Genomic DNA, 24,250 nt, shown 5'->3' on the forward strand with positions numbered 1-24,250 from the left:
TTAAATACATACTCAGGCATTTCCATGAGCAATTCCCTCTTTAGAAAGCTGAGCACCCAGCACTGTCACTACCATCAACACATCTTTGAAGTTCTGACCTCAGATACATTCTCCTACTTTACATAAATTTCTGTCACCACTCTTTCCTTCCCCGTTATCACCTGCTCCACAAAGAGCTCAAAAATTCACATAAAATCCCCTAGGAAATACAAAAGCCCTACGTAAAACTGCAAAGTGTCTTCTGTCCCTCACCTTCAGCGCTTTAGAAGCTTCTCAAAATGTTGGGAGAGGGGAGTTCTGGTTATAGCATGGAAAGAGAGATGATGTGAACCGAAATAATCAAAGCTCCCCACAAGAAATGCCCCAGATCAGCCTGAAGAGTGTATCAGGCTGCTAATTTCCTTTGTGGGCTATACCAGGAACCCCTCCGTGGCTGCACCAGTGCTTACAACAAACTTCCTGACCTGGATTTTTATTCAACAGTTTCAGTAGCAAATGTCCACCGCTCACCTCATTCTGACCAGTCTATTAATGAGCATTTTAGGAAAGTGCAAACCAGACCTGCAATCCTAATTTCTTTAGGGGGGTTCTCTAGAAGCGCGGATACACCCACCCCGCTTTTAGCATCACCTCTTCTACCCCTGAAATGTCTCCGTAGCCCCTGAGGGGTCTCCCTGCCTTCCCCAGGCCACCCAATTCACGCTGCAGAGGGACAGGCCACCACAGGGAGCCTCCTGAACAGTTCCCGGCTTTGCTGAAGCCCCACAGGGCGATGGGAGCGGTTTCCTGCAATCCCATTCTCAATACGAGGGAGAACATCAAAGACACTCCTACCTGTTTCCAGTATAAAAGAAAAACAGAGACTATTTTAAATTGCTATAGCGCATCGAATCTTAATTATTATTGTCAAGATTTTTTATTAACATATACAACGTATTTACCTACAAAATCTTTCTCCTGCCTACGCTGGATTCTTACATTCGCCAATGTATTAGTCATTGCTTAATTATCCCTGTGAAGCCTTATTAATATGTATGGCTGAGAGCTCTCTGGCAGGAGCGCATTTTAATGAAGCCGCTGCAAGGCAACAAGCTGTAATTTCTCGGAGGTTATGCCATGACTAACAACAGCAAACTGACTACAGCGGCCCAGAAACAGTGTGAGGTATGGAGGCAAGGAAATCAAATTCATTTTAATATTTTAATTATACGCTTAATTAGAAAGCGTTTATACATCTCAGCTGAGCAGTTGCGGCGTTGAACGATGGAGAACTACGGACAGCAAACGTCACTAAAAAGTCTGTGAATTTCCAGCAATCTGCAGCCTTTTATGGTTTAGTGGAGGACTTGTTAGTGTTAAGTCAGAGGTTGGACTCGGTGATCTTGGAGGTCTCTTCCAACCTAGATGATTCGGTGATTCTGTGGTTCTATGTAACGCGCTGCATGAAGGGGGGACGTGGAAGACCAGGCACTTTGCGGCCATCCTTCCTTTACCATACTGTATTTGATGGAGAGCGAGGCCCCAGCGTGTTATTTCTGAGGCCACCGTAGGGCAACATTCTGTAAACCCCGTGTAATTTACAAATCAAACACACGCGCTGTGTGTATGCTCGTGCTTATCGCCGACACTAGCAATTCCTTTGCCGTTCCTGTTACTTTTGCAGCACCGGCACCCCAAGATGCCGTCCACCATCAACGTTTTAGCCCCGTTTCACCCGGACGCTCCTCAAGGACGGCGTGAGGCCGCGCCGAGGCCTCCGGGGGCGGCGGGGAGGCAGGGCTGGGCCGGGGCCGGGGACGCCCAGGGCAGGCAGGCAGGCAGGAGGGCCAGGGCCGGGGCCGGGACCGAGGCCGGGGCCGGGGCCGGGGCCGTGCCGGTGGCGGAGCCGCCCCCGGGGCGGGCCCGGAGCGGACGGCGCGGCGGCGGCTGCCCGCGAAAGGGTCGGTGGAGTGGGGGAGGCCGCGGCGGGTGCGGGGAAGGAGTGGAGAAGAGAGGAGAGGAGGAGGAGGCGGCGGGGAGAGCCGAGCCGAGCCGAGCCGAGCCGCCTCGCCGGGCAGGCGGAGCGGGGCCCCGCGGCTCGTCCCGCCCGGCCTCCGCGCAGGCCCCGCGGCTGCCCCGGGCCGAGCGAGGCCGCTGAGGGAGACGAGGGCAGCCCCGGCCCGGCTGCGGGCAGGGTGTCCCGGAGCACAAAGGTCGTGCTTGCAGCTCCCGGTTTGCTCGTTAGCAGCGGTAACGCAGGATTTGGGAGTGAATCTTCTGGCCCCCGCCGCTGTAACAGCGCTAGACAAGCTGTTAAAAGTGGAAACTTAGACGTTCGTGGTCTCCCTCCTGTAAAAACTGCCACCTCGCTAATTTCTGCGTATTAATCGTTGCCTTTTCCAGCCTGGGGAGTCTGAATTTTAATTTGTAAATGCTGTTTCTTCTCTCTTTAATTCCTAGGGCCATGTGGAACAATATCACTTTCTGCTCCATTTGCAAACTCTCCCCTAACTCCACACCATTGCTGCTTCCCAGATTCCTGACTTTAAACCATGTGTTCAAAGGAAAGTGTAAGGGCTTCTTCAGTAACAGTAAACAATCAGCACAGACACTACAAAACGAAGGGCTGAAAAGGACATGCAGCATGCTTCCCAGCCGTTTAGTAAGTAGCAAAGCAAAATATAGACGGTATGCAAAAACTTACCCTGTTTTAGATGGACGCGTCCTGTCCGTATATCGACATGTGTTTGAAGAAAATTTAAGGAACAGTGAGGCTGTTGTTAAAAGGTAATGACTGTTTTTTGTGATGCTTTCAAGTGTTGGTACGTGTGAGATGATGTGAGCATTACTTACAGATGCTTTTAGCAACTTTTAACCCAGGAAGATTGCTAATTAAAAACTCCAGAAATAAATAAATAAAAAAAAGCCTGTTAGTAATTTTTTTTTTTCTGACCACTTTGAAGCTTTAGTTAGTTTCCTTGCTGTTTCCTAGTCAGTTTCTGTTGACTGAGATGCCTGAACCTAGGTGCAGACTGTATTTAAAATACTGTCATATGACATTGTTCTGCACGTATTGCCAAGAACTATTTTTAGGCCTTCATAAAATTTATTCAGGTTTGATTTTGAATGTAAAGAGATAAATGGTGACCCGTGCACTTTAAAGATTGCTCCTGAAAGAGGGGGTGACAGTTACTGAAATTAATCATGGTTCACTGATAAAACGGGAAAATGTGTTTTATGCATTTGGCCTTAAGGATCAGATGGCAAAAATTCAAAGGCCTTTGTTCAGAGGAATGATACAGGAGCTAGAAGCACAGCTATGGAAAACACACTGTGCCCTCCTGTGGTGGCATTTACAACACTATTAAAATCCTTAGCTTTTTTCTCCTGAGGTTTTTCAACCTCCACAGTCTGCAGGAAGCCATAATGAAGTAATGAAGTAATGGAGTCACGCACAGAGTGGTTTGTAAATAGTTACATCAGATGGTATTTTTATTTAAAGATGATGCATCTTGGTGAAAAATATTTGACTTAAAATAAATATACAGCCTTGTTGTTTAAGACTAAAGTTATATAAGGTACCACATTTGTTCCCAGTTTTGCTCAGTTCATTATCTGTATTTTATGCTGCAAATGGTAATCAATTTCTCTTTTTGATGATTGTAGTGACACTGCAGTATTCACTCTGTTAAAGTTCATCTTCCATGCTGTTGAGTATATGTAAGGCCTGTCAAAAAAGCTTTCACAATATGTTGAGGGGGAGCAGAGGAGGAAACCATTGAATGGGTTCTTCCCTAGAGTAGTTGGAACCTGGAAATAACTGTCCGTGCTGAATTGGGACTAGCAAATTATGATAGCCTTATTAATATTTGCAAGTTTATAGGCTAAAGTTGTTGTAGAGCAGTATCTCTCAAAGTCTGCTCTGGTAGCTGATGATCAGCCCCTTCTCATTCCTGGGGTTGCTGACGGTGATTAAGTAGGGTCATATATTGTGAGATGCTGCGTTGGATGCATAAAGGCAACACCTGGGAGGGACAGGACTTAGTAATGTCTCCTAACTATGATCAAAAAGCTACAGATAGAATTATATTATTTCTGTATATGTGTTATTTCTGTATAATTCTCATATAATTAATTTATATTATATTGTTTGACTCTTCTTGGGGTGTCTTTGTTGGGCTTGGAAATGTGACTTCTGAGTAATGAAACTAAAATGGCATATCTCTGCTTTTTGTTACACTTTGGAAGAAAACTTATGTCTTTGAATTGTGTGCTCTCTTAGGCAGTCCTTAACTGTCACGAACAAGTTCCTTTCACAAACAATAATCCAAAAATGTGAATTAATGTTGTTCTCGTGTCATTGGTGTGAAAGCTGTGCAATACATTTAAGACCTGTGCTAAATCTATGAAAGATCAACTTGTAAATTAAGGTGGCTTTCATTAATTGAAACTTTCTTTTCTAAATCAGATACTCAGAATTGCTAGAGTTGGTCAGTAAAGGAGGGGGAGAGAATGCCATCTTGCGTCATACTCAGAGAAACAAGAAGCTGTTTGTTCGTGAACGCCTGAAGTTTCTTCTTGATGATGAGTCTTTTCTCGAACTGTCTCCTCTCGCAGGCCTCAATATGCCTTATGGTGATGTTCCTGCTGCTGGATGCCTTACTGGTAATTGCTGGAAAGTTTCATGTTAGATGTTATGGAAAATTCATGAAGTTCATTTGCTTAATGGTTTGTATCTTTAAATATGATTCAAGTTAGATCTAAAGATGCATATGGGCTGAGGGTATTGTCTGAAGCAGCCCACGCTGGAGATGCAGCCTGGAAGGAAGAAGGGTTTGGGGCCAATGTGATCCTTAACATAATTTGAGAGGTGCTGTCTGGGTGCGCTGATGAGTACGTGGTTGTAGGTAGTGTATGTTAGTTGTGGTCTGCGTGTGCTGCACACCTTCCTATAGCATCTAGACTTCCTCTCCGAAGTTATGGTGTGTGTTCTTACTGGGAAAGGAAGAAGGATACATGTAGTCAGGCTTATGGAATATAACATGGAAGAGCTTGGACTCTTCCCAACACGGAAGAGTTCAGCCACTGATGTATTATTTTCCATTGTTCTTCAGTGGGAAATCTGGAGGAAACCTTTAAAGAAAAAAATGTTTTAATTTCTTATAGATTTAGTAATTTATTCTACATACCAGTTACTGATTTTTCTCTCAAAAATTTAGAATGATGTGTCAAATAAGCTGATGCCTGTTGAACGAAAGGGGACCAAGTCAGTGTGTGACACAGGCACTAAGACATTTATTTTGTAATGCTTTTCGAATTATTTCGTTGCACTTCAAAAAGCAGTTCCAGTTTAAAAAACAACTAGAGGAATGGATTGTGAAATCCTGTCTTTTCTTCAGTCACAGACTTACATTTTTGAGTTTTTTGTACGTAATTTTTAATTGCCTTCACTGTTAGCTCAGTCCAAGAGCTGGAAGTCAAACTATGTATTTTTTCTCTTATAGTGATACCAGGAATAAGTTGTATTTCAAGTTCTGCCTTCTGTCATTTAGATTTTTTTTTGTGTGTGTTTGTCGTTAGCTTTCATTTTCTTATTCCAGAGGAGAGCTATAGATTTCTTCCCTATGCAGTATTTGCCATTTAATTAGCAGCTTATTGATATCACCAAAATGACATCCTAGCTAAAATTTGGCCTCCTTGTTTCATATCTGATATCTTAGAGAGTCCTGATAAACGTCTGTGGTATCACTTGTAGGAATTGGAAAAATCTGTGGGGTTTGGTGCGTCTTCACGGCAAATGATGCAACTGTAAAGGGAGGAACTATTTATCCAATTGGAGTGAAGAAACAGCTAAGAGCTCAGGAAATAGCCATGCAGAACAGACTGCTGTCTGTGTACCTTGTTGACAGCGGGGGAGCGTTCCTACCGCTTCAGGTAACACCAGAACCAGTTCATAGAGGAAAATACCTACTGCTTGTTTTAGTCATACTCATTTTCTAGAAATAAATCTCAGATTTATGTTTTGTTTTCTTGGCTGCGTGATTTTCATTCAATAAAAGTTATACTTAAATTGAGTTTTGCCTGCAAATCTGAGTCCAGAACGTGATCTGAAGATACGTAACAGTAGTGATGACTTTGACTAATCTTGCATCTAGCATCTGATCAAAGTTTAAAAGCTTGAATATCAGTGTTGGGAAGAAAGTGCTGACCAAGCAGGTATCATGGATACTCCTCAATGTGCTGAAACACGTTGGTGTGCTTAATAAATTAGAACATTGTTTGAAGTTTCCATTTTCAACTTCAGAACCTTTAAAATGACTCCGTATTTTGTTATAAAGTCTCTTACAGTAATGCACAAACCTCCATGGCCTTTAAAAATGTAGTTTTTAAAATTTTTGCTGTAGTGGAAAAACTTGTGCAGGTTACTTTCCAGTGCTCAGAGGTCACATTATCACAGAGACTAGAGTTATTCCCTCTCCAGACTGAAACCAAACGCGTAGTAAAAGGTTTTATACAAATTCAAGAGCTGAACCGAAAACTAGAGTAAAAAGGGAAACTGTCCTGAAGTCATTTCACAGATAAAGTACAAACATGAGCTTCCACTTCCCCACGTTTACAATTTAAGCCTGTCTAGAACGAATGGTTTTCACAAAACATCAGAAGACTTTCTCTGCTTTTGAAACATTGATGGCCATGGGTGCTTTTGGGGAATTGTACAATGTGTAAGGGTAACAAATACAGCAGAGAATGCTGCATGTAAAAGTTTCTGGAATGCTTGTTAGTGGTGACCTCAGAGTCAGTTACAATGCTCTTGTGAGTGAATGAAGTAAAGAGGAAGTGCTGGCTTTTACAGTTAATACTGAAACTCACTTTGTTTTCTCCTTTCAGTCAGAGCTGTTTCCTGACAAGTCACACGGTGGCAGAATTTTCTACAACGAAGCAATAATGTCTGCTATGAAAATCCCTCAGGTACAGTGTCATTTTGAATACAAGTGTAATACGTGTGATAAATAGAGTTCTGAAAAAAAAAAAGTTTTATCTTAATAGAGTTTCTAGGAGCAGCTGTCAAACATGCACGAAATTTCTGAAAGCTGACCTTTTCTGTTTGTGGGGTCGGGAGATGTGAGTAGTATCTCACAGACAAGAATACTTCTACCTTAAGGATCATCTAAGTGCTTACTGACTGATCTTGATGGAAAGCATCAAAACATTGGGTGGTTTCAGGGTAAACATTGAGCTCTGTGATGTCAAGAACAGCAACATTGTTCATGCTGGTATTTGTGTCTTTACTTCGTGGTTCTCCAGGCTGCAATTTAGTCTCTCAAACATTTCTGAAATAAAGGTAATGGCTTTGCTGTTCCATTCTTCCCACTGCAACACAGTGGTTTTTTGTTTTGTTTGTGTCCTTCAGGTGGCAGTAGTGTGTGGCTCCTGCGTAGCTGGAGGTGCCTATGTTCCAACCATGGCCGAAGAAGCTGTGATTATAGATAAAATTGGCACTCTGTTCCTTGCTGGCCCACCCCTGGTAAAAGCTGCTACTGGAGAATATGTCTCTCCTGAGGACCTAGGAGGAGCGAAACTTCACTCTAAGTATGTGAAATAATTCTCAAAAGTTGTAGAGAGCTCAGCACACTTAGCTTTAAAGAACGTATCATTCTGTTATAAGTTAATGTGACTGTTTTTGATGTTTCCAGTGATTGGATGTACTGTGGTCCTCAAGGATGGGAAAACATGCAGTGGAAAATGGTAGAAATGATACACGAATTATTACAGAAGTTGTTGATATTCTGTTATATATGTGGGAATATCGTGGGGCTAGATACAACTCTTTCAAATGAAGAAGGTAACACAACATAGTAATTTAGCTTTAATACTGTAGACAGGAACTTTCCACTTCCAGCTCTTGGCTGTTAATGTATTTAACTCTGATAGAAACCTCACCTAAGTACAGAGGTTGGGATCAGGGCCAGAGGTGGGATCTGTTACTGCACTGTTTGCTTTCCTTCTCAGTTATCATTTTTTGTTAGGTCAGTCAAATGGAAGAAAACTGAAGGGATGTTATGGGGTTAAGCATGAGCTAGACAAACCTGGATTTGGTTCTCCGTTCTCCCACATGCTTTCTGAACTTCAGGCAATTTAGTTCCTCTGTGCCTCAGAGGGACTGACTATATAAGAGGGATGATATCACTTCTTTTCCTAATAGAAACAGTGTCAGGCTACATATGTTCAGAAAAAAAAAAAAAAGAAAATGTGAATGTTCAAGTGTTGATATACTGTGGTGATGGGAAACTGCATAAGAAATTCCTTTTTTTTCTGCCCTAAACTAATGCATGGAAGAGGTGGCATAACTTCTTTCCATTTGTCTGCTTCTGAAGACACTAGAGTAACTCGCTGCAGAGAAGAATCTGGATGCTTGTAAAAGTATCTGTAGCAAAGAAGAAAAAAAAAAAGCCTGTCTGCCTCTGCCGTTGATGAGGGCTTCATAGCAGGAGAAGAGCAAGGAGGAAATAAACCTGACAGTAGTAGCTATGTAACTATTTCTTTAAGGTTATTTTTGTATGTCAGAAATTTCTGTAGTTGTCAAAATAGTTATTCCCTTCTACACAGGGGACAAGGGTGGATTTGCTTATTTGTTTCTGGCATTCAGTACTTTGTATGCAGAAACAAATTCCATACCTTTCTCACAAAGCAAATATTAGTGTGACAGTCAGCTGTGTTTTGTATATTAAATTACTGTGTTTATATCCAAGCTGGAAGTGCTGCTACTGTGATGTAATTTTTAAAGTTTGTTTTACCTTTATTGTTTCCAACAACATCATTATGAAAATAGAGGCCTTTCTTTCATATAGGTAGAGACAAAAGTCATGAGGAAGGACTTCTCTCTACTTTGAATTTGGTTTTAGTTTGGATTGCACAGAAATTCCACTGATGGTTTGAGCTCATTCGTACAGGAGTAAAACTGCACAATGTTTTCAGGGAGTTTAGAGATTCATAGTACAGGTGAAGGTATTTCCTTCAGTTTGGGTCCTATCAGAATTCAGATTTCATTAATTCAATACTATGTAATGCTGTTCTCTCTCTTAGAGTCAGTGGCTGCAGTGACCATTTTGCATCTTCAGAAAAGGAAGCCTATGAGTGTGTTCGAAATGTTGTCTCAACGCTGAATTACGAGCCTCTGCCGGACGAGGTCATAGAACATGACGGTCCTCTGTATAGCTCTGACGAGCTCTTGGGGCTTGCACCACGGGATTATAGGTGTACTCTTCCTGTGAAATTGGTAAGGTGGCAGGTACTATATCCTTTCATCCTTTTGGTCTGCTTTGTCTAGTATCTCCAGGTTAACAGGCAACAGGCTATTCTCTCCTAGAGAAATGAAGTACCTGAAAAATTTCATATGATTGCCTAATCATTGCCAAGTAGTCTTTAGCTCCAGCAAAGCAGAATGGCAACAACTCTGCAGAGCTGTTGAAAATATTTAAACCGAAAACCTGCTAGAGATAAGATAATTACAGATTATGCCAGCTGATCCCCATCTGTTTCCATGCACTGTTTGAGATGCTTTTACATCAGTGTGTCTTGTACTGTGTTGGCTGCTTTTAGAACATGCATCCCTTTAGAAACGGGCTTCCTCCTGTCTCCTTTGTTTTTTTAAGGGGTCAAGGCTTTATGTTGTAACTTGACTGCTTAATGCAAATGTTGACTGAAAAAACAATGAAGGTCAAACTCAATTTGTTTGAGGCTGAGACAGACATCTCTGCAGAAGCATGTGGAGTTGCATGGCACTATTTTTATCGTGTAGTTTTTGGAGAGGTTTGGTCTCTCTAAGGATGCGAATCCAGTATCTTCGCCAGTGGTAAATTCCTGGAGTTAAGGGGATTGACTGTAGTAAGAGTGGAGCTTTGAAAGGCAGCTCTTAAAACTGTGTTTAAAAAAAGTGTGAGCAATATGCCGCTGAGTATTTTTAGGCACATAAACTATAATTGCACATGCTATTTTTTATAAGGTTTTTATGCATATGAACAACTATGCTCTGTAACTTTGAAATAATCTTGGAGTTGAACTTGGCTCAAAATATATAGTTGGTCATCAAACACAATTTTTATGTTTCGTGCATATTGAGTATTTAGCGAAGTGTAAGACATAAAAGGACCACTGTGATCATTTACTTTGACTTCTTGCATAATACAGGTCTCCCTACTATTGGAACAGAGCACATCTTTTAGCAGAACTATCCTTTTTTCCCTCAGATTTCTGTAGGAAAAATTGTATGTTTCTTTGCAGATTCTGAGCCGTCTGCTGGATGGAAGCAGATTCCAGGAATTCAAGGCTGACTATGGAACAACATTAGTGACAGGATTTGGCCACGTGGAAGGGTAGGGCTATAAGATTTCACTATCAATATGCATGGACATATTTGTCGAAATAGCTTTTGTACCGTTAATCAGGTTTTACAGTATTCTAGTAACAGAATTTATGGAGTTCTGAACCAGTCAAGAACTGGTGATAAACTACTTCTAGAAAGCCTGATCTTTTATCTCTGAGTTCTGTATTCATTGTGTTTCAGGCTGATAGCAGCAGAGTGATTACAATTGAATGGTTTTCATGATTTTGAAATGATTTGTTTGGTCACTCAAGTCACTAGATGAACAGCTGGGACTTTGAAGTCTCAGCAGATTCTTTAAGAAATAAGAAACAACATCTTGAAGTGTTCCTTCCCAAACTGAGTCAAAAGTTATCCCATCTCCCACATGATGGAGATGGAATAATAGCCATACGATAAAACCATGCGTAGTTAAGACCATTAACTAACGCAGACCATTACTAACGCATTCGTAAGCACACAACATTCCAGACAAATCTTTAATTAAAAATAAAAAGAAGTAAAATATATTTTAGAGACTTTCTGGTTGAAAGTATAAACTTTTCAGCATGACTATTGCATTGTATGTTACGGGAAGTGGAGAGCATCCAGAGTTCTGGCACCTTGTCTGGCACTGTGAACTGTAGCAGGCCATCTGTAACCTTACCTGCCTCCTGAGTATTTTCCATGTTAATACTTCAACGCTTTATGTATAGGGACTGCTCTAAGACTTCTCGTTTGTTATGTATAGCAGGTTCCTTGAGTGAAGTGATATGCGTAATTGCATCCTTTATAGCCTAGATTTCTGTAAAAGGGCACATCTATGTGTGTGTTTCCACCCATTTATGTTTCCATCCTTCTGAACATTATGTCCTGTCTTTTCATAATTTCTGGGGAAAATGTTCCTGTGTCTGTTTTGTAGGCACTTGGTGGGAGTGGTGGCTAACAATGGGGAGCTTACTCATGATGCTTCTCTCAAGGGCAGCCATTTCGTACAGCTGTGCAGTCACCGGAGCATTCCCATCCTCTTTTTCCAAAACACTGCTCCCCATGCAGCAGGGCCAACAAGCATCTCGCAGGTATGGCGTTTTAGTTCGACGTGCTTAATTCAAGCAATTTCCTAGTTCTTGTTTTGCCTAACGTTACATTTTGAAAACTATTAATTAGTAGAAAAAATATTATTTGATCCACTTTTGATAGTTAAATCAAGAAGCTTTGTAATTACTTTGCTTTTAAATCTTCTCATTTTATTCTAATTTTAAGCAGGCCTGTACACTTATCTAAAACGGCGCTGTCAAGCTGGCAATGCAAGCTGTAAAACTTGGAATTCATAGCGCTTTTTATGTTGAACTACAGCCTATTGGTTCTTCTGATACCACTGTGCTCCACAGAAAATAAATATTTCTCTTTTCTAAAAGTGAAGGCATTAAAGTACAGTATGTTTTGTCCTGGGCTTTGGAAAGCCTCATAGTCTCTGCTGAGAGAACCTAATAAAGGTTTTACTATTTCTGCAGCTCTGTTCCTCCCAACTGGCACCACTGCTTAAGACAAAGCCTGGCGTAACTGTGTTATGTCTAAGCTTGCTAATGCCTGGGAGAGCTAGAGTTGCTCTGTATCGTAGGTTTCTTTCTGCACACTGGTTGTAATTGTTTTGCTGATTTACATCATAAAGTAAGTGTTATAATGGTCTGTGGTGCTTAACCTATTGATGCTGTTCTACTGTTTTGGAAGAAATGATCATAAAGAATTGCAAAGTAATACATGTTTTAGAAATAGGTTGTAAGTTCGGTGAGAGTGGAAGGAATCGAGAAGAAAGACTTTGCAGAACTAAAATCTTTAGTTTCATTTCAGGCGGAGGCTCACTCCAACAGATTAAAAGCCCAGGCCTCCATGATGGCTGCCGTTGCCTGTGCTGCTGTTCCCAAAATAACCATAGTAGTTGGTGGCTGTTACGGGAGCGAAAGTTATGTTATGGTAAGGGTATCATAAAGGTTAATGGGTTTGGTAATAGACTTGAGACTTTGCCCAGATTTCATGGCACTTTCATTTTTAAAACAATGAAAGCTGTTTGTAGACATTTAACTTGACTCATTACATTAACTAATTTTAAAGGAAGAAATGCATCACAAGATGTGATTGCAGAAAAATTGGTCTGCAGCTAACATAGAACAAGTTCTAAAAAACTGGTCGTTGTCTGAAAATGTCACTCAGAGGGTCCAATCCTGCCTTTTGTTCAGCACATGCTATTTGTTCTCAAAGACTAAGAACCACATCTTTTCCAGTTGTGTTATTGTGTGTGCTACTCATGCTGTCAGTAAGTGTACTAGGCCTCTTTGCTTGCTTTGAATTAAACATGATGAATAATAAAATGCTACTACCAAAGGCAGTGGTAACTGTGGCAGTTGCTACTGCAGGGGATCTGTATTGATACAGGAGCTGTAGCTGTAATGGGAAGGATCTGTATCATTAATACTTTACAAAATAAACTCTTACATTTTGTCTTGAACTTGATTGTAGCATTCTATGGCCGTTTTTTTGTGATTAAATTCATTGAGTTTACACTGAGGCTTTTTTTTTTTTTTTGTAGTGCGGGAGATCATTCAGTCCAAATTTTCTCTTCTTGTGGCCTAATGCAAGAGTTGCTCTTGTGGATTCAAGACATTTGACCGCAGTCCCACGAGCTGGGGACAGTGATAGTACAGATGAATCAGAGCTAAAACATCTGAAACAAAGGTAAGGACATTAATAATACAACCCCACAGTTATGCTGAGATTTAATTAGTTAAAATACCTAATTATATTCATATTACACATCCCAAACGACTGAAGCAAACCTGATTCTACTGAAAATGTTTTAAAATTCTGTGTAATTCTATGTCTACTCTTAGGATCTTCATAAGGAAACACAGATTTTTGATTTAAAAAATCTGAAACCACACAACCCTAAATCAAGATACTGTGCTGTATATTAACAAATGGTGATCTCCCAAATACGGGGGATTGTCTGAACTGTGAAATGACTGAAATACGGAGGGATCACATCTGATACGTATTTGCTGGATCCTAATTGATTTTAACAGTAGTACTGCACATTCACTTAAAATTGAAACATATGCCTTTTTCACCTATGACTTCATTTTACCGGACTGATGTTTTTTCATTAAGTTTTTGTGCTTTTTAAGCTTGTTTAATACTCTCTCTTCTCCAGGCTAGAGGAAGAAAGCAGTGCATTTTATTCTTCTGCCAGACTCTGGGATGATGGTATAATTCTACCTCAAAATACTAGAAAGGTAGGTTGGCTTTGTTTTGTTTTTTTCCCCCTCGTATGTTCTTTATGGTATGTTTTTATCCTCAGATCTCATCTTGTGGTGAGTGTGTAAGTCTATGATTTGCTCAAGGTCAGCTAGCATGCTGATTCCCAGAATTAGGTCTCTGTTCTTACTCCATTTTCCTGGGTATTTAGCCTTGCAATTCTCATTTTTTCTCTACACCATTAGTCCATCCAAAAAGTTTCTGTTGAATTCTGGTTGTATTCTGGTTACTTTAGCGTTTCCTCACTGAATCTCTAATTGACTTTGCCTTTTGATTCAGTATCCTGATCCTTTTTTTGGGTCTTGCATAATGACTCATAATTTCATGCTCTTCACTACTCACATTGTTTTCATTCTTTTGTCCCAAGATGTTTCATTTGGTTGATTTTCCTGCTGTAATTGCTTCTTACATTTGGGATGTGCCCACCCCTGCCCCTGCCGCCTTCTTTTAAGTCGGCAGACATGTACTCCATTAAATTATTTCCAAAACCCCCACATCTTCTGTCGTATTGTTTATTAGCAATACCTAAAGTGTTCTTTGAGCTCCTGAAGTTTTTTTTTCTCCTTAAAGTTCACAAATATATCTTGCCATCAGTTAATACTTCTAAATAGGGTACATATTTATGGTGGTACATATACATTAAATATTTTGTGTGGAGTTTATGGAAACTTTGATAAGGAGAGAGCACTGAGAAATATTTTTTAGTACTAGAGCCAAGAGACTACCTCTCCCTAGGAACTACCTGTGAAAAGAAAGTAATGTGACAGTTGAAATGAATCATTATTACTCTCTTCAGGTAATTTTTACCAGCATACCACAATTCATGTTCACATATTTAGCTATTTTTTTTTTCTTTTTTACACTACTCTTTTGCCACTTTATCCCAGTTCTTGCTAATAGATTGAATTTGTCTTTGTCTGAACTGACAGCATGTGCTCATGCTGAATATGCCCTTAAAAAAAGAATCAGCTTTTTCAAGACAGTGGGTGGTGGTTGAGTAGAAATCAAATGTGTACAGTGAGATTAGGAAAATGCTTATCCTGACTCCTAATTCCAGCAGGATAGACAAAAGGCTTTGGCAAAGAAGACTATTACATATATTGTATGATAGTAGTTAAAATTCTCTATTAAGATTGTTATTTTTAAAGACCGAATTTTTGTATTTTCCACTCACTGTTTTCACAAGGCACCAAGAAATATGACTTAGAAAAAGATGGACACAGAAGAGCAGGATGTTCTGATAATTTTTGATACGTTATTGGAAATATTAGGCATGTAGCTATGTAATAACTGAAATGGATTATCAAATAATATATTTTGGTTGAATGTTTACAGCAAAGTAGCTTTCCAGTGTTCCAGAAGTAATACTGTTGTTAACACTGTGGCTGCGAAGTGGTTTAGTGGCTTCCATACATAATACATACGCTTTGGGATCCTGTGGACATTTTTTCCTTTCCCCTGCCCCAGTGATATATTACACTGACATCTGTTTCTGCTAAGTGTACAGCCAACAATTGTTCATTTTAAATGTTCATTGTTTTGCAAAAATTAAGAACAAATGCATTATTGAATGACTGCATAACTTGTAAATTTTACTTATTTCTTGTTTTGGGGCTCATTGCTTATATATATATTTTTTGTTGTTTTTTAATCAGGTAATTGCACAGTGCTTACAAATTATACAACAGCAGAAGTACCAGGTCATACCTCTGTATCAGCATCCTGTCATCAGGATGTAACTGCAGCCGTTTTTGAGTAATCATCCTTTAAAATTAGCACCATGTATTAGAATGCTTTAATGTAAACGATTTTCTAATTCTTTGATACCATTAATAAAAAGGTTAAGCCGCTGCAAACAATCCTGGATTTCAAATCTTTTTACATTGAGTTTGTATTTTAAACCACAGTCTGCTACTACATTAATTGAAAATTTATTTTTGGGAAAGGAAGGATTAAGTTGTGATTCTGCAGCCTTCAGTTGAAGCAAATTCATCCTAAACCATAATTGCCTGATTTTTTTGAACGGGCAAGTTCAGATTTCCAGAGCAGCTCTGGGAGGGCTCCACTCATCTTGCTCTGAGGACACGAATACAGAGACTAGGAAGCAAGTTCAAGCAACATTTCTATAGGATAAAAATACCTCTTTTCAAAGCATGCACCAGAAAGAGCACATAGCACAGTGTAAATTCAATACCTGTAGACATGGTAATATGTAGAAAAGGCTACTTCATGCATCTTTCCCTCTGCTGAAGCTGCAAAGTTTGAATTTGTAAAAGAAAACTTGCGTTATTTTAACTGTATAGTTCTTAGTACTGTACATTTTGAAATTATGCCACAAAGTACATTTGAAAAGTACCTGGATAAGTATTTTGAAGAATCATCGACAAAAACAAAACACTCAGTCTTAAGTTAAATAGCCATACAAAGAAATGACCTAAATTCCTTCAGTGTCACTTTTGGTGTGCTTGCAAATGGCAACTGCACCTTTTCAAAGCTGGAAGAAACCTAACGCACCAAGTTGAGGCAGCAGTCATGCTCTTTTGAAGAGTCCGTGGAAAGTCACGGGGATGTTCACCTCCACCTCAGCCCGGGCAACTTCGCTCATGTCTTTGGCGTTCAGGATCAGGAGGTAGGCGGGCTTCGGCCCTGTGCCGGGGCTGATCACGATGCTCAGCACGACCCCTAGTAGGTAAGAAAAACCACCGGTCAGCAGAGCCAAGGCTTCTCTCAGCTTCATACAGTCCTATTCAGAGCTGAGGAATTCAGGGAATAAGTCGATAACCTTTCAAACCTAGTGCTGCTGCCCACTTTGAAAAGTAGGTACAGGGCTGGGGAGGTATGAAGAAATATGTACAGTGCTTGGCATGAATACAATTACGTCTTCCAGCAACAAAGCCAGAATTTACCCCAGTCCTACAGGAGGAGGGGTGGGTCAGAATAAAATGCTTGGTTTAAGACAGGTTTAATTTCACAAAGCTGGGCCATCTGGAATTCTTTAAGTGTTGTTATTCCTGATGGAAAAAGGCTAGGAAAGGAGGATAGCAGATGATCTAAACACAGAGGTTTTTCTCCTCCTTTTATTTATTTTATTTATTTATTTTTCCTCCCAGTGTTCTCAGAAACTTGCCAACAGTGTTAGAATAAGGCACATCTCACCCAGGAGCTGTCTGCAGGCCCCTGGTACAACTTTGGAGGCTGGTTTTGCCAACAGCATGCCTGGGGCCAGGGGACACACACTTTTCAAACAACTGTGCAACTGATAGACCAAAATCAGTTCTTACCGTCATCTTCCTCCAGGGCATCCGGATGAGAAACGAAGATGGGCTCTGAGGGGTATGAATCTGGCTCCTGCCACACCCAGGTCTCCTTTGTTTTAACATTCAGCTTGCAAAGCTAAGGGTGGGAAAATTAAAACCACATCTCAGAAATTTCCTTTCTTGTCCTTAAACCAAGAGCTCATCAAAAAGATGTGCCTCACCCGTTTGCTGATAGTTACCCTGTCTGGAACAAAGTGGTTCAGTCCAAGCCCGTATGTGTACGTGTACGGTCTCCCACCGTATTTCTTGTAATTGATCTGTGGAAATTCAAAGGCTGCAAAGATACGTATGTATGCATGAGGATTAGTAGGACACGGCCAGCTAATGGTACTCGAGTTGTCTCTGGCTGTGACTCGGAGCTGTCACCTTACCATGGCGCGGGCCTGAGAAAATAACTTCTGGCTCCAGCCAGATGGTCTCGTCGCTGCGCAGGGTCGCTGTGGCTGTCGTGTAGGGCAGGGTGACCAAGTTCTTGCCCGTGTCAGCCTGGGACGAGAAAGAATATCCAAGAGAAATGGAGAAACATTTCTGAATGTATTTGTACAGCAATACGCGAGGCTCTCTTGCGAAGCTGCACGAACCTGGAAATGGTAGATTCTTCCACTTTCTTAATTAGCTGTCAGTGTAATAAGAATGCTATCTATCAGGCTGAACACATCCTGCATTTCAGCCCTCACTGTGCTTATAGGTGAACACGTGCACAACTTCTTCCCCCTCACTGAGAGTCAGAGGCTCGTTGGGGGCTGCACACTTTGTTTGCTCGGCAGCACAAGGTAGGGCACGTGAAAGAGGGAAGCAAATTGTGAGCACAAGGAATGCAGAAATTTGATGTTTGCCAGCCCAGACAGGGCTTGCCCAGCGAGGAGGAGGAGGCCCACAACTTGGGAAGCTGGAAATCACGCAGCGATTGCAGGCGGAGAGCTTTGCACCAGGCTGGCTGCATGGTGGACCTCACACCACGAACTGGGGCTGGGTTTGGCCACGTGCGCCCTGGCTGCTGCTGCTCTCATCCCCGTTCCTGGTGCCAGTCCCCAGCATGAGCACCATGCGTCCAGCGCCAGCCAGCAGCACCCTCTGTGCTCTGCTGCTGCCCTGTGGGCTGATTCAAAAAGCAACACGCAGGAAATCGAATGGAATATTTTCAGCTCTGGGAAATAAAAAGTTTCTGGGAAGACCCATGCTTTAAGAATATTTTTTCCTCCCATTAGAAGGTTTAGCTTGAATTAAATGTGACCTGGCAGAGCACTTGGAGCACTCGGCCACAAACTGCAGGAGTGGTGCAGACACTGACATTTGCAGGCACGGAGCTGAGCGGGTACCTTGTCAATGTTGAGGGGCAGCACGTATCTGCGCGCTTCGGGCTGCGGCGCCTTCTCCGCCTGCCTCTTCACCTCGTCCCAGTTCGCCCGCAAATTGGCTAAATAGAGGTAGTTGTAAACGAACTCGAACCTGCACAAAAACAGCATCGCAGACAGAAAACAGATGTCATTTGTAAGTGAGGAGTTTCAAAGCAGCTTTTTTTCCCCTAAAATGCGGTTGATGACATGAGTCCATTCCAGCCCCTCAGCTGGAGCGAGCCGGGCGCTCACCCCCCAGCACCCACTGGGTCTCAGCACTTGCTCCCAGCGGCCAGGACAAGCCTGGCTTGGAGCTGCCTGCACCCTGGGAAACACCTCCCTGGGGCCACGTTTCTCTGTGTTCACGTGAAAAGCACCCTTCAAGCCTAAGTCAGATTCTGAGGACCGCAGCCCCAGAAGCTGAAATAGCATCAGCCCTTCGATAGTCACAGGGAGATTAAAGTTGAAGGCAAACAAGGGCTGAGAAAATGAGTTTGAAACAGGCTCTCCACACCGCAGGGGAATTGTCACGCTGTACAGTCAAAGGATCACCAAGAGGAATACTCAGAGCGGCCGACGGAGGCGATCTGGGTGCCAGGAGGGGATGCCTGTGCGTCAGCGGGATGCGTGGCCCTGCTGGCTGGGATGGTGGCACCGGCTGCGGTCCCCAGCCACCTTCCACTCACCCCTTCCAGGTGCAGAGATCGACAATGAGAAATCCGTTATCTTCGTAGGTGTTAATGTGATGGAAGAGGTTGAAGGCTGAGGTGCGGTACTTGATATTGAGGAGCCGCCCTTTTTTCTTCTCTGCCACGTGAAGCCAGACCTGAAAGATGGCAGCAGTTCGGTTTTGCTTGCATGGACACAGGAGGCCCCCCTGGCCCGTGGGTGCGGCCTGCCAGTCGCTTACCCCCATGGTCTCGTTGGACTCGAAGCAGTCCATGTAGTTGGCTCCCCACAGGCTCCAGGAGGAGAGGAACTTGAGCAGGTTGATTTTCACCGGGGTTTCAACAAACACGATGTAGTTCGGGGTCAGTCCGAAGCTGTTTGGAAACACACGGGGAGCACATCGAGGTCCTGGAGCACGTGGCTCCGTGGCTACAGCATGCAGAGCAGAGCTTAAACTTACAGCAGTACAAACATCCCAATTCGGTACCTCCCCTAATTTTAGTTGCTGATTACATGCAAGGGCGAGCCATGCGTGCCACTTCTCTAGAGCATGCAACCCCAGCAAGGCAGCACAAGTGTGCCCGTATCGTGCTGTAGTGGCACCACAGAAGAGGACTGTGCCACCAAATGCTCATTTGCCAAAACTGCTGCTCCAACATGGGAACACGCCGCATGCAGCAAGGAACCAAATCTCCCTCAGTCCCCTGAGCCAGGCACAAGTTACCTGTGAACGTAGGAGGGCTTAAATCTGTCGCTGCAAGGAAACTGCACCACCACCTCCGCCTTGTTCATCGGGTCCTCCTTGTCTGCAATAAGACTGTCCAACAGTTATGGGAGAAGTGGCATCCGTACCTACTTTGCCTGCCTTAATACTGTTTGCCCAGCAAGGCTTCTACCTTTAACACGAAGGATCCAGAAGCCACATAAGAGACTGTTTTAAAGATGACTGTTTTAAAGATAACTTTAAAAAAAGATGACCAAAAAAAAAAAAAAAAGGACAAAACTCATTTGAAGAACAAAAAGTGATTTATAGGACAAAATTTTTGCAAGCTTATTCACAGGTGCATTTAACTGACCTGCCTGGAGTGGGGGAATCCGTATTATGTTGTAGGCAAGTGAAAAATTTTTTCCAAAGCAATTGCCGATGTTATAAACCGTCCCATCGTTCTCAACGTGGGGATGTGCCGTCGCCCCATTGACGGAGACGTACTTGCAGAGATCCACCTGGAGGGCAAGATGCAGAAAGTCAGGGCTCCCTGGGCAGCAGATGGGCTCACCAGCCCTGCCAGGTGAACGTGTTCTTGCCTTGCACAAAGTTCTCTAAGCTCACATCACCATCCGTTCTGTGACAAGCAAAAAGGCCACAAAGCCAAGCAATCTGAGATGCTTGGAAGAGGTTCGGGGTCCTGGGGTCCGGAAAGCAAGGCTCTGCAGGCCGGGCATTAGCCACAGAGCTGGAAACAGCCCCAAAGCACCCGCTCTGTGCCATGCAGGCAAACCATGGCTTGGCTCCAGCTGAAGTGAAGCCCGTAGCCTCCAAATCAAACGCTCCCTTTGTAACGGCACTCCCCCATAAGACAGAAGCCGAGCACAGAGACCTACCTGCTTAATTGTCTCTAAAGTGTCCGGGTTAATTCTGGTTATAAAGTTGGTCTCGGTGCAGGCGTAGTAATCCTCGCCGACAGGGTAGACGTTAACGAGGGCGTTATCGGTGACCTCCACGCCTTTGAAGTAGGAAAAGAACCTGAGCGGAGGAAGGCAGCGCCAGGTCAGTGGCTCTGGAGGCGGGAGTCCCATGGCACAGGACTGCAGTGTCCTCTTGGGGCCCCTCGGTACCTGGAGAAAATGTTCTTGCATGGATCCGGGTAGGCGTAGGTGCCAAATTCGGTTATCACAATCCTCTTCTCCGTCATTGCTCTCACATAAGCATCAGTCCGAACAAACCTGGAAAGGGTTGGGGGAAAGGCGCAGCACAGGTATGGTCACACGAACATGTCAGGCCACATAATCAAAATAAATACAGGTAATCTAGTGGTGAGCCTCACAAGGCCTGTGAGAACCAGAGGCCCTCACAGCCCAGCCTCGGGCAGCCACCCGATCCATGATCCACACGAGGGGTCCCAAAGCTGCCCCCGTTCTCCCCCACCGGCGCAGCAGGAGGGAGGCCCCAGTCAGCTGAAGCTGGCCAGAAACATGTCCCAGTCCCCCCCGGCTGGCCTTCACCGAATGCCCAGTGGCGCCCAGCTCGGCCACTTTGGCCTGAGGACACGCTGGGCTCCCAGACACAGTGCGGCAGGTCAAGCAACCCCTCTGCCCCCATCGTCGCAAAAAATAAAAAGTGACTTGTGTGGGAAAAGTAGCATTTCTGCTAAGTATGAGCAAGACTCGGTTATTGTCAGCTGGTTTTGGCAACCTCACCACCAGAGCTCTTCCAGTAACTGCACGGACCCGCAAGCAGCGGTGCCTGCCCACACGGGATGGCAGCGCCCGTCCACAGCTCGTGTGGTCGAGCCAAGGCCGGGTCCCCCCGGGCAGCATCCCCGTACCTGCGGTGGTAGGTGACGTGCCCCTCCTTGAAGTCAAACTTGTGCAGCAGTGCCTGGCCGTCAAAGAGGTGGTAGAAGGGCTCTGCCCCGACCTCGAACAAGCCGGGCCCGCAGCGAAGGAGGCTCCCCCTGAGCCAGGTGGGGATCCTGCCTGTGGGAGACGCAGCGCTCTGAGTGCTGGGGCCAGCACCGGTCTGACCAAAGTGGTTTTATTGCATTGAGGAAAAAAAAAAAAAAACAACCTTCAAATTACTTTATCTTCCTTAGCTTTAGCCTATGTTTATTAAATATATTTTTGTTTTTTAAAGAAAAGATCATGCATACTTGTGAGCCCTTTGGTCCATTTGCTTCTCCCTTTATAAAGTCAGAGGAAAGGACAATGCTCAAAACCGAAATGCCCAAGGATCCAACAACCAATCTGTTCTTCCTCCACCCCAAGTATGCCAGCCCTGCCAAAGCCTTCATCTCGTATGCATTTAACCCACTGCTCCAGGACCTGTGAAGCCCCTGAGACCCGGGGAGCTGGTGGCCCAGCTGCTCCCGAGATCAGGACAGGGCTCACAAGAGCACAAGAGGAGGCGGTAAGGGCACACCAACCTGTGACGTGGGCGGTTACCGGAGAGGACAGCTCCTCCACCGTCTCAAAGAGCTTCTTGTAGCCTCCCGCGGGATGCTCCACTCTGAAAGGGTCAGGAGAGCTGGGTTAGTGAGGCTCTGGCAAACCCTGGCAGCCAGCAATTTTTGACCTCAGGTGGAAAAAGCTGTGGCTGGCAAATAACTGGCGAGCTCAGCAGGGAGAGGCAGCAGCCTCCTGGAAAGGAAGGCTCCAGGGAGCGAGTGGAGGCTGCAGAGGGGCCAGGCCCAGCGTCTGGGCGCACAGAGGAGGAGGAGGTAACACCGGCAGGACAGCGAACACCTCACCCCCACCAACCGGTCTGCGACAGGCACAAGGGACAACCTGGGGACATCGTGAGTGGCCAGAAAGCTGGGCTCCCTTTCAGAATCAGAAATCCAATTTGTATCTCCCAGGTCTTGGATAAACTTTTTTTTTTCTTTTTTGCCTTTTATAAGCAAAGTGCATTTGAGCACACAGCTGAGCTTTGTTCGTTCCAAGCAGGAGGCGACACGGCAGACACAGGCCGTGTGGCCCTTCCCATGGAAGCCGGGACCCTCTCCCGGTACCTGGGGGCAGCTGGTCCCCCACGTCCCACTCATGGGGCGTAGCAGCACCAGCACCCACATACCAAAACCGCCCTCGCCTCCTGCAGAGACCCTCAGCCCTGTCCCCGACCTGCCAGTGGCCCTGGGGAACTCCGGGCACAGCTGCAGCGCTGCTCGCGAGTGTGACCACGCACCCACTCCCACGGAGAGCACTGCAGGAATACTCACTGGCTGTACATTCTCTCCCCGGTGAAGGATTTGAGGCTGCCGAAGCTGAGGGTGAGCCCGGGGCAGCGTGCTGGGATTTATGTGAGCGGTAAGTCCTGCTGGAGGAAGCCCCAGGACCCACCCGCAGCCAATGAGCTCCCCACTGCGAACAGAAGGGGCTTTCACCACCCAAATCCTCTCGGTGCTTGGCAAGGTTTTGTCTTGCCCTTTGCACAAAAAGAGGCTTTAAATGTTTCTGAGACCTAAATTCTCCCCAGGCAGAAGTGATTAGAAGGAAACAAACCGCAGAAGAGTGCAGACACACTGGCTGCAACCTCAGCTCTCCCCCTCAGCAGCCCAATGGTGCTTATGTCCCGGCTGCAGCCCCTCCATCCCGCGCTACCATCCCCATCCCGCAGCACGGCTTGGTGCTTCACCCAGAAACCAAGTGATGCCAGAGATGCCCACAGACCGCACGGCCTTGTCAAATATCACCCTTCTTAACGCCCCCATGCATTGGCTGCCACCTTTCTTCTCTGTCCTGAGATTTTTTTCATTACAAATTGCTCTCACCTGCAGACTAATAATTTACAGGGAACAGCAAATATATATATATACATATATATATATATATTTTTTTTTTTTCTAGAATTTAAAAAACTCAAACATTTTTCACCGAGAGGCTGTGGTTCTCCTGTTCTGGAATAAACTTCGGAAGCAAGCTAGGTTCCCACACCTAACTTGAAGGTTGCTGATATGTTACAGTTACAGGTAAATCAAGTATGTAAAAAGACTACTGATAATTCAAGACTTCTCCCTGAAAGTGCTTTGCTTGTGAAGGTTTGAACATGGGCATACCAATGATCCAAGGCAGCCCGCGGTACCGCCGTACTACCTACGTAAATCACACAGCAGCAGCAACCTCGGCACAGCTCGTGTAGAGGGACCAAGGCAGAGCGTTGCTGACGAAGCAGCTACCGAGTTGCCTCCGTGAGGTCTTTGGCTGAGGCCTCCCACTAACCCCTCATATTGAGCAACCTTAATTACATGGGAATTTGTCTGGGGAGGCATCCTAGGAGTGAGTGCTTTCAACATGAACTTGCGTGCTGGTTTGAGGCCTCTTAAATAGTGGAAATAACACAGATTTTTAATTAACCCCAGAAGGATTCCTAACAGCGTCCTCATCCTTGATGTCACGAAAATCCACCGTTTCCATGGTGACAGCATCCACCAGGCAGCACAAAAACCTCCCAGCCCTGCGCTGCCAGAACTGTTCGGGGGCACCAGCCGGGAGCAGGACGGCCACCACCAGCAGCGCCCATGGCTCTCCTCTGTCCTCCTGCCAGGAGCAACGAGCCCGAG

At 44.3% G+C, this 24,250-nt stretch overlaps 2 protein-coding genes across 5 annotated transcripts; one reads left to right on the forward strand and one right to left on the reverse strand.

The window, feature by feature from the left end:
* The first annotated feature begins 914 nt into the window (after positions 1-914).
* Positions 915-15,507, forward strand: LOC121074052 (methylcrotonoyl-CoA carboxylase beta chain, mitochondrial-like). 4 transcript variants are annotated; one of them, XM_040565742.1, is made up of 13 exons: positions 915-1,164; positions 2,440-2,766; positions 4,448-4,644; positions 5,735-5,913; positions 6,868-6,948; positions 7,391-7,569; positions 9,064-9,256; positions 10,261-10,352; positions 11,262-11,418; positions 12,191-12,313; positions 12,927-13,072; positions 13,548-13,629; positions 15,307-15,507. In XM_040565742.1, exons 2-13 carry the CDS (start codon positions 2,444-2,446, stop codon positions 15,388-15,390), a joined length of 1,836 nt encoding a protein of 611 aa, XP_040421676.1. In that variant the 5' UTR covers positions 915-1,164; positions 2,440-2,443; the 3' UTR covers positions 15,391-15,507. The 4 variants fall into 4 exon arrangements, with proteins under 4 accessions (XP_040421676.1, XP_040421674.1, XP_040421675.1 ...); XM_040565740.1 differs by lacking the exon at positions 915-1,164 and adding an exon at positions 1,898-1,934; XM_040565741.1 differs by lacking the exon at positions 915-1,164 and adding an exon at positions 2,032-2,330.
* A 77-nt stretch (positions 15,508-15,584) lies between these two features.
* RPE65 (retinoid isomerohydrolase RPE65) lies at positions 15,585-22,984 on the reverse strand. The gene is made up of 14 exons (XM_040565744.1): positions 22,910-22,984; positions 22,118-22,200; positions 21,521-21,671; positions 20,811-20,918; positions 20,577-20,718; positions 20,051-20,198; positions 19,699-19,780; positions 19,216-19,348; positions 18,992-19,131; positions 18,288-18,417; positions 17,340-17,454; positions 17,148-17,242; positions 16,933-17,044; positions 15,585-16,333 (listed from the first exon to the last, which is right to left on the reverse strand). The coding sequence occupies exons 1-14, from the start codon at positions 22,918-22,920 to the stop codon at positions 16,182-16,184; spliced, it is 1,602 nt and encodes a 533-aa protein (XP_040421678.1). The 5' UTR covers positions 22,921-22,984; the 3' UTR covers positions 15,585-16,181.
* Positions 22,985-24,250: the final 1,266 nt, after the last annotated feature.

The sequence above is a fragment of the Cygnus olor genome, chromosome 8 (assembly GCF_009769625.2).
Source record: "Cygnus olor isolate bCygOlo1 chromosome 8, bCygOlo1.pri.v2, whole genome shotgun sequence".
Classification (NCBI taxonomy): domain Eukaryota; kingdom Metazoa; phylum Chordata; class Aves; order Anseriformes; family Anatidae; genus Cygnus; species Cygnus olor.